This window comes from Diospyros lotus, chromosome 3 (assembly GCF_014633365.1).
Source record: "Diospyros lotus cultivar Yz01 chromosome 3, ASM1463336v1, whole genome shotgun sequence".
In the NCBI taxonomy this organism is placed as follows: domain Eukaryota; kingdom Viridiplantae; phylum Streptophyta; class Magnoliopsida; order Ericales; family Ebenaceae; genus Diospyros; species Diospyros lotus.
The window spans coordinates 35538385-35547827 of NC_068340.1; the positions used below are offsets into that span (position 1 = coordinate 35538385).

The 9443-nt window shown below is 35.7% G+C and overlaps 1 protein-coding gene across 1 annotated transcript in view; it reads left to right on the forward strand.

Annotated features, from left to right (window-relative positions):
• The first annotated feature begins 97 nt into the window (after positions 1 to 97).
• LOC127796659 (clathrin heavy chain 2) overlaps positions 98 to 9443 on the forward strand; it is a 17510-nt gene continuing 8164 nt past the window's right edge. Inside the window, exons 1-14 of the mRNA XM_052328915.1 lie at positions 98 to 383; positions 728 to 932; positions 1311 to 1399; positions 1492 to 1570; positions 1699 to 1826; positions 3147 to 3245; positions 3334 to 3442; positions 6551 to 6630; positions 6705 to 6932; positions 7032 to 7097; positions 7226 to 7342; positions 8460 to 8657; positions 8779 to 8895; positions 9155 to 9214. Of these exons, the coding sequence (XP_052184875.1) occupies positions 336 to 383; positions 728 to 932; positions 1311 to 1399; positions 1492 to 1570; positions 1699 to 1826; positions 3147 to 3245; positions 3334 to 3442; positions 6551 to 6630; positions 6705 to 6932; positions 7032 to 7097; positions 7226 to 7342; positions 8460 to 8657; positions 8779 to 8895; positions 9155 to 9214 (1623 nt within the window). The 5' untranslated portion in view covers positions 98 to 335. The remainder of the gene's footprint in view (positions 384 to 727; positions 933 to 1310; positions 1400 to 1491; positions 1571 to 1698; positions 1827 to 3146; positions 3246 to 3333; positions 3443 to 6550; positions 6631 to 6704; positions 6933 to 7031; positions 7098 to 7225; positions 7343 to 8459; positions 8658 to 8778; positions 8896 to 9154; positions 9215 to 9443) is intronic.

The following is a 9443-nucleotide window of genomic DNA, read 5'->3' on the forward strand; positions in this document are numbered from 1 at the left end:
ACAAAGACGGGGGATGTTGGTGTAATTTTCCAGTTTTAACAGTCGTTCCTTCTCGGTCCAGAGCAATCCCTTTTTTATTTCTGGGCAGGGAGTCCATTTTCGCTTCAATTCATCGTTAGAATAAAGCCATAGTACCATTCCTCTGCGCTCGGAACCCTCTTTCTCTGTTCAGGTCCACCGTTCTCTCTCTCCCTGTATCGAGGAGGGTTCAAGCGTTTGTTCGCGCCTTCAGATCTCGCATCGGTCGGCTTCTCTTTCTCTGTTCTCTCTCAATTTTCGATCAATTTCACATCTCGTAGATCGGAGTTCCGATCCGGAGGTTCGATCTCGCCACCATGGCGGCCGCGGCTAATGCTCCGATCACCATGAGAGAGGTTCTCACGGTAATATCCTCTTCCGATTTGCAACTTCTACTTCGAACTCTTTCAGTCTGGTTACAAATCATTGTTGGATAAACTCTGTTACTTCTCGCATTTTATGTATCTAATTCGATGTTTTCCGTTATTTTGTTAATGTTTGTGTTGCTTAGTATCTGACAAACTTTGCTTAGAATAGATCTGTTCTGCCTTGCTTGTTTCCAGATCTGCAACTTAAGCCGTAGTATTATTTCCGAATTCATCTGTGCTGAGTTGTTCTAAATATTTGTTCCTGCTATTGATAATTTTATGGCGGTTTGGGGAGGTAGGGACTTGAATTTGATACTTTTCTATGTGCCGTGGTATTACAGCTGCCTAGCATAGGGATCAATCCGCAGTTTATCACGTTCACGCATGTTACAATGGAATCCGATAAGTATATTTGCGTTCGGGAAACGTCTCCTCAAAACAGTGTTGTAATTGTGGATACAAATATGCCAATGCAGCCATTGAGGAGGCCCATCACTGCAGACTCGGCCCTTATGAATCCCAATTCCAGAATTCTGGCTCTTAAAGGTATTCTGCATTTCATGCTATATATGAACTGTCTAACTGAAGGAGTTCTACGATTATATTATTCACCGCTCCATTTTTAAGTTTTGATCTTGGACTACTGAGATTATTGGTCACACACGCAATGCTGTTGAACCAGTTTAATTGGATCTATGTGCTTAATGCGACGCGTGATTTATTCAGAAATGCCAGATTGTGTGTGTTTAGAAATTTAAAGGGAGATGTAATAAGGTGTCATCAATAATACTGGTAAGACTGTTGGCTGTCACATCTCAGTGCTGGTGCAATTTAGAGAGTAAAACCCAATTGCATAATTATTTTCGATGCTGTAAAGTCCATCTGTACATCATTATTAGCTCAACATGGTTTTGTTTTTTGAAGCTCAACTTCAGGGAACTACCCAGGATCACTTACAGATATTTAACATCGAGATGAAAGCGAAAATGAAATCACATCAGATGCCTGAGCAGGTTCCAACTGTATTTTGTCATTTAAGATCTCTCTGAATTTTATATTTTGACATTATATATTCCTTTATTAAGACCCTGTTCTATTTATGTAGGTTGTTTTTTGGAAATGGATTACCCCGAAGATTTTGGGCCTCGTCACACAAGCCTCTGTATATCATTGGTCCATAGAAGGTAGCCTACTTTTCTCTTACTTGAACAGGCAATATGCAAAACTGTTCAATTTTCTATTTGTTGTCGGTATTATTCCCGCATGATATCTTGTAACAGTTTTGCTTAAAATGGTCGATTCCATTATCTAGGTGATTCCGAACCAGTGAAGATGTTTGATAGAACAGCTAATTTAGCCAACAATCAGATAATCAACTATAGATGTGATCCTACAGAAAAGTGGTTGGTTTTGGTTGGAATTGCTCCTGGTGCTCCTGAGGTATTTTCTTTGCTGATAATGGTTTATGAGTGTTTTTGATTGTTCCACTATGTTATAAGTGTATGTTCTTGTTTTGAACCAAATCATGCTCTAAATTACAAGAGGAATGTGCTGTTATTCCTACCCCCTCTCTTTTTGTGGGTTTTTTATGTGCACACAACACTACTGCTTTCATGGTGGACTGGATGTCCCACTTGGTTAAAACAGGTTCATCTAGAAATATTTGTGTGTGTAGGTTATGTTCTATGAATGTTGGGTTACAAATTATTTGTATGCTTAGCTTATGTTGTTTTCCAAGCATGGAATGACACCAGAACATTCCATGTACTGAAATTATTTGTTCTGCTTGTTTTGTATTTTAGCATTGATGTGTTCTTTTGGCATTTATATTAATAAGATTGTATTTTCAAAGGATTTTTCTGAAATATTAAGGGAAGTCTCTGTTTTGGCATCTATATCATTCTGTTGGCATTTCTACTAACAAGCTGGCATTTTTGAAGGATGCTTGTGAAATAATATAACAGCAGTTGTCTTTTTTTTTTTGTTAGCTGTTTTGACTCACAAAAATTGACTCGTGGTACTGGAGATGAGATGATGAATTACATTGTTAATATAAAATGTGTTTTCTACGTTCGTGCTTTGTTTTTTTTATGAGGAGCAGCACCCATTGTCATATTCAACATATGTGCCCATTCCATGTTATTCTTGGTTTGACAATCTGAATAGTGTAATTTATGCTATAGATTTTTTTATATTTTTTAATTTTGCTTTTTCTTTTTTTGGGCAGGTGGAAGAGAGTACTGTATATATATTTTTCATTCTTCTACTCCATTTTTTTTGGCTGCTAATTCAAAGAGAAACTATTACTACACCTGAAATTTCTGATGCAAAAAATAGTTCCATCTTGTTCATTATTAGAGTTCTGCAATAACACGAGATTATGACATCCTTATCACATAATTAAATTTCATTTTGTTGATATTCTTGGTGTTGTCGTTGCAGTTTGGCAATATCATGTTATTTAAGTTTATTGTTTGTAATAATGGCACGGAAATATGTAGTCAGTCTCCATTTTGCTGTCAAAAATGCATTTTCACTATATTTTATTGCTCTCTTTCTCTTGTAAGTAGGCCAGATGTGGTGGCTGTTTATTTTTGTCTTCCTTGATTTCCTCCCTATTGTTTATTCTAAATCTCTTGTAAGTAGGCCAGATGTGGTGGCTGTTTATTTTTGTCTTCCTTGATTTCCTCCCTATTGTTTATTCTAAATCTCCTGAACTTATATCCTTGATAATCTCTCACCTTGCATATACTTGTATAGAGGCCCCAACTTGTCAAAGGAAGTATGCAACTATTTTCTGTGGATCAGCAGCGCAGTCAAGCTCTTGAAGCACATGCAGCTTCATTTGCATCATTCAAAGTGGGTTTGTTTTCTTAAATCTATTCTGTTTATATGGGTGATGCACTTGGTTATGAGTGTAATTTCTTCATTGATGCATCTTGCACAGGTTCCCGGAAATGAGAATCCTTCCATTCTTATTTCTTTTGCAACAAAGTCCATTAATGCTGGGCAAGTTACATCAAAGTTACACATTATCGAGCTTGGCGCCCAGCCAGGTTCTCTTTCAAACCCTCTACTTTTTCTTCTCTTGTAATCCTCTCCCCCTACCCTTGTCCCGTAATTTCTTTTTTCTGAATCATTTCTAGTCAGTAGGGGTGATCCTTTGGTACTACTACATATTTCTAACAGTAGTTTTGTTCCTGTTTTATTGAATACTAATTTTGTAAAAGTTGCATTCATCCTCTCTCTATAGTGGCATGTTGATTTCTCTTCACTGAATTGAGTTTTCTGGTGGCACGTATGAAGGATTGGTTTTGTATGCAGCCTTACCTTACTTTTGCAAATTGAATGTTTCCACAACTCGAACTTGTGATGTAACAAAGTTGCAACCTGATTGTTGCTACCAAGGCTCACCGTCCCTCGTCTACTTTTGCTTTTGTTAAGAATGCCAACCAATAGGGTTGAATTCCAAGTTTTCAATTGAAAGGAGAGAATACAAAATTCTGTATATTCAATATCAGTCAAAACGTGTATATTCTTATTGATTGTTCTCCTATTTATACAGAAAAAAATATTATCTTACTAGAAGTCAAACAATAAAACATATTCCTACCGTGAACTTTACAAATTTACCAAACATGTAAAATAAAATATAAAATAAACCTAATCTATCTTTATTTTGGATATAACATGGTGTAAATGATGAAGGCAACCAAGCTTTGACCTATTTTTTAAATTTATCTTGAAATTTTTAATTTTATTAATATGCATCATACTCTTTGAGATATGTTACATGTAATGAAACTTTCGATAAGTTCATGTCTGATTTGTTAATCACATGTTTTCTTGTGACTTTTTGATCAAAAACATGCCAACCTTTTATTCCAAGCATGTGGGGGTTGACTACAGGAATTCTAGCTTGCCATTTATTTCTATCTATTGCCTCATCTTTATAAGACTCTTATAAGTAATATGATATCTAAGTGTCTTCCATGAAGTTTTTCGATACTTGAACCATTCTATTCACTGTCCTCACAAGAGCTGTTAATGGTCTTCTTCTCACATGACCAAACCATATTACTCATGTCATGCCTCATGCATCTTATCTTCAATAGGAGTTATTTTGATTTTATTATGAATAGCCTTATTTCTAATTTTGCCTTTTCCTATATGGTCAAGTATCTAACTTAATGTCCTCAGTTCCATTATGCTCATATTTTGCACATTTTGGCACTTTATTACCCAACACTATATTCAATACAAAGAAGCCGGTCTTACAAATTTTTCCATTTAACTTTAATGGAATACTATTACATAAAATATCGGATGGACTTTTTCATTTTAACCATCAAATTTTGATTCCATGGGTAACTTCCTCATTAATTTTAGTCATTTTGGATGTTTGATCTCAGATATCTTACTGATCTTTTTTTTTTTTTTTGGTTTTGACTTGATCCTCTAGTTTTATTATAGCATCATCCACATTTATAGTTATAGTAAACTTGCATTTCATATATTCAATTTAACCTTTAGATTCTAAAGTGTTCCTCCATTGCTTAATATTTACGCCTTCTTTTTTCTCATTCACCAACACAATTCATCTGCAAATGGCATAAACCACAACTCCTTTGCCTGGATATCTTTAGCCAGTTCATCCACTACGATGGAAAATAGGTAAGGGACTAAGGGCTTAACGTAGATCTTTGATGTGATCCAAACAATTGGAAAGGCCTCAGTATCTCCTTGACACATTTCTGCTCCATCATACATGTCCTTGATAACCTGTATCTGATTATGTTCCATGTGACTATTGTCATGTCCCTAGGAGGATTAGAAGGCTAATATTGTGATAGGGATATAATAAATGGGTAATATTGTAATAGGCTTATATTAGTTTGTTAGGAGATATTTTAGTTAGTGGTTAGAAGCACATGGGTGCTGTTATGCAATTAGCTAGAAGCTGATAATGCCTATAAAAGGCTGCTGTAAACAGAGGAATGCTTATGCTGATTTTGATAATTGAATTCTCAATTCTCTCCCAAGATTTCTCTCCAATCTCTCTCTATCTCATTATTTTGCCATTCTCCCCCCATTCTGCTTCAATTTCCCTTCTGTACATTCTGTTCTTGACCTTAATTGTATCGGATCCTTCCGCTTTCCATTCTAGTCCTAGGCTAAACTCTAGGACCATGACAACTTTTTGAATAATCAACAATAAATGGTTTCATGTGAGTATGGGGCTAGTATCAACATTCAAGTCTTTACCTTACTGTGGGCTTGACTAAATATGCAACTAATAGTAGAAGAACAATTTTAATGAAAGATCAGGGGTCTTACCTAGCTTTGAGTTCTGTTGAAACTTGCTTTAGTAGGAAAAGTTCTCACAAGGAAATAATGAGGTTTTATTGCTGGATGATTGGGCTGTTCCATATTGGTGCTTTGAATTTGCTAAAAATTGAGGAAACTTGCTTGAAGTGGCACGTTATTTGTCTTGAATTGGGCTATGGAAAATGTGAGTAATTCCTTCTGGTTTCACTAGTGTTATCTAATGTGGAATGACTCTTTTGTATCCGACATATTACGAAATGTGATTCAATGAAGTTAGATTTGTATAAATGACAATGTGAATGGAAGATACTTAATTGGCCACCCCCGACCTTTTTAAAAACTTGAATTTTAAGCATATATAGGCAGTTTATTCTCTTCAGTCTATTTTGGAAAGCATTTCTGAAGCATGATTACCCCCCCGGCACGCTGTGCCGTGAATAAATTGTTGACTGCCAAGCTATGTCTCTCCAGAAAAGTTGGTTTATTGTATTTGCTTTTCCCCTCTCTAGGATAAGCATTTTAAGAAAATAAATATGAAAGCTTTGGGTTGCTAAATTATTGTTTTCAGAATATGCATACGATGCCAGATGCTGATAGGGTGTAGAGCTTCAAATGTAGAATCACATAAGAAGTTAGCAGATACATAATGTAGTAGTTTCTGCTCAATTCAAAGTCAAACTGAAAAATATATGGATGTCGTTGAAAAGGTTTAATATTCCTTTGTTCAATTCATAAATTCCTGGCAACTGACTAGCATCTTTTATAGCATTATTTTAGTTCAGTTTCCATACATGTAGTTATCAACATAAATACCCAATCTTTCCACTTGTTTGCAGGGAGACCGTCTTTTTCAAAGAAGCAAGCTGATCTATTTTTTCCTCCAGATTTTGCTGATGATTTTCCAGTTGCCATGCAGGTATATCATCTCTAATAGCTCGTCTTTCTGCCTGGTGCTTCCCATTGTTTGTAATTTCTTTTGTTCTTTGGCAGATTTCGCACAAGTATAGCTTGATATATGTTATCACCAAGCTAGGTCTTCTCTTCGTCTATGACCTGGAAACAGCTACAGCAGTATACAGAAACAGGATAAGTCCAGATCCAATTTTTCTGACTGCAGAAGCCTCATCTGTTGGAGGTTTTTATGCTATCAATAGGCGAGGCCAAGTGTTGCTTGCCACTGTAAATGAAGCAACGATTGTGCCTTTTGTCAGCGGTCAAGTACGTTACTATGTTATTTTTTTGTTTCTTCTTTTGGTCAGCTGTGATGTAGTAGAATATCAAGTATTCTTTACTAATGTTACCTGGTTATTCATACAGTTGAACAATCTGGAGCTTGCTGTCAATCTTGCAAAGAGAGGAAACCTACCTGGTGCTGAGAATTTGGTAATCTAATGTCATTCTTACCAGAATTAGTTACATGAAGTTAAAATATCATTGTTGCTGCCATTATATGCCTTTTTCATATACTGAGGAGTTGGGATTCACTACCTGTTCTTTTTGAAACATCTCAGGTTGTCCAGCGTTTCCAAGAATTATTTGCCCAAACCAAGTATAAGGAGGCTGCTGAACTTGCTGCAGAATCTCCACAAGGGATCCTCCGCACTCCTGATACAGTTGCAAAATTCCAGGCATGTATTTTATTTGGCAATTGCATATGTTCCTAGGTGTTGGTAATATTCCTGCACTTGACTCAATTCTTTTATCCCAACATTCTTTAGTTGTGTAATGTGGTAGAAGTGGATTCCATGTTTAATGAGTTGCTTTATAATAAAGGGACAAATCACTAGCCGGTAGGTCAAGGTTGTTTGAACTTGGTTTGTAAACAATTTTGGTTCTCCACGGTATCAGATGCACTTCATCTGTTTTATTTTTGTTTAAATTAATTCATAAGTAACTTCTGATTGTAAATGTTTCTATTGCTGTGTAAACAGCAATAACATGCCAAGGCTTTATCCTACCATGTGGGCTCAGCTACATAAATTTTAGCTCACCAGTCCTTTCTATTTTTGGCCTTTATATATTGCTGTGTGTTGAATTAAAAATAATAACTATAAATGCTTTATTTTTGAATTGGGATAAAGCAAAATGTTGAATACATGATATATCATATCAATTGTTATAAAATTTGGACTTTTTTGTGTATCAACTAATTTTTCATCTAGTACGAGCTTTTATATGCATTCCTGAGCACCATCAACTGGCAAAAAAGCAGAAATTGAGAGAAAAGCTGTGAACTGCCACAAGCCCTGAGGAAATTATCTAGCTCCAAAGTCAGGATTGTGTCATCAGAGCTGACTGTGAAGATGTTATTTTTCTGGGATCCTTTTGGTTCTGGAGTGGGATTTAAGTTTATAAAGCTTAATATTTTCTTTATTGTTTTACTTTCCTCTTTTTTTTGTTTGTTAGGGTGGGGTGTCATGGGGTAGCGATTATGCATACAAACTAGAACCCAACAATTGTGAGATTTTAATTCAGTGTCTGATCAAATTCTTTAAGTCTATTTCTGTTTTTTTCTCTCTTTTCTTGGTCAGTTTAGTGACCATGTGTTGGATATAAGTTTTGCATGAAATATGAATACAATATCTGGTTTGAAATAGATGGGATTAGCTGTGCTTACTATATGGCTGTAATAGAGTGATTAAGTGAGTCTGGTAAAATAATGGTAGAAGTATCTGGCTTCACAGTTTTTGATGTTTTATGCTGGAAAGATGTAAAATGTGTAATTTCCTTGTGTGTAAATTGCAGAGTGTTCCCGTACAAGCTGGGCAAACGCCACCTTTGTTGCAATACTTTGGGACACTTTTAACCAGAGGGAAGCTTAATGCATTTGAGTCATTGGAATTATCACGCCTTGTTGTGAATCAGAACAAGAAAAATCTTTTGGAGAACTGGTTGGCTGAGGATAAGCTGGAATGCAGTGAAGAACTTGGGGACCTTGTCAAGGTTATATTCACATTTTGACATTAAACTTGTGGAACTGATCCGAGTTTATATAATTAGTGAACTTTTATCATCATGCCAGCCTTAATCTTCTGTTTGTCTAATATTAAACATTTTCTTGTAGACCGTGGACAATGACCTGGCATTGAAAATATATATTAAGGCCAGAGCAACTCCAAAAGTTGTTGCAGCTTTTGCCGAGCGCAGGGAGTTTGACAAAATTCTGATATACTCCAAGCAGGTGAATCATACTTATATACAATCAATATTTTCAACATTTTCTAACATGACATCATTTTTAGTGCATGCTAGTGTCTTTCTTTTTAGTTTTTCTCCCTCCCTTTTGGTTCTCAGGAGGATCTTTTTTTCATTCTTTTTTTGCTAGAAAAAAAAGGAAGGCGTGGTTCTCAGGAGGATCTGTTATTTATCAGTTCCTGAGAAGGATTCTATTGCCATTTTGCCTTTGTGTTTTCTGCTTATATGTGTGTTTGATGATATAGGTTGGATATACACCTGATTATTTGTTTCTTCTGCAAACTATTCTCCGATCAGATCCTCAGGTATGTACAAAACACTCATAGGATGACATTTTTTTTTTCATATTTATATTGTTTTTGCTTTTAAGATTAATCATATTTTATTGTACTCTGTCAAATCCTTTTTTTTTTTTTTGGGGAGGGGGGGGGGGGGGGGTTAATTTTATCCACTATTTGTCATGGATTTCACTTTAGGTATTGTTGTATTTGCCAGTAACCATTCTCTGGTTTATTATAATTTCAATCGCAACAT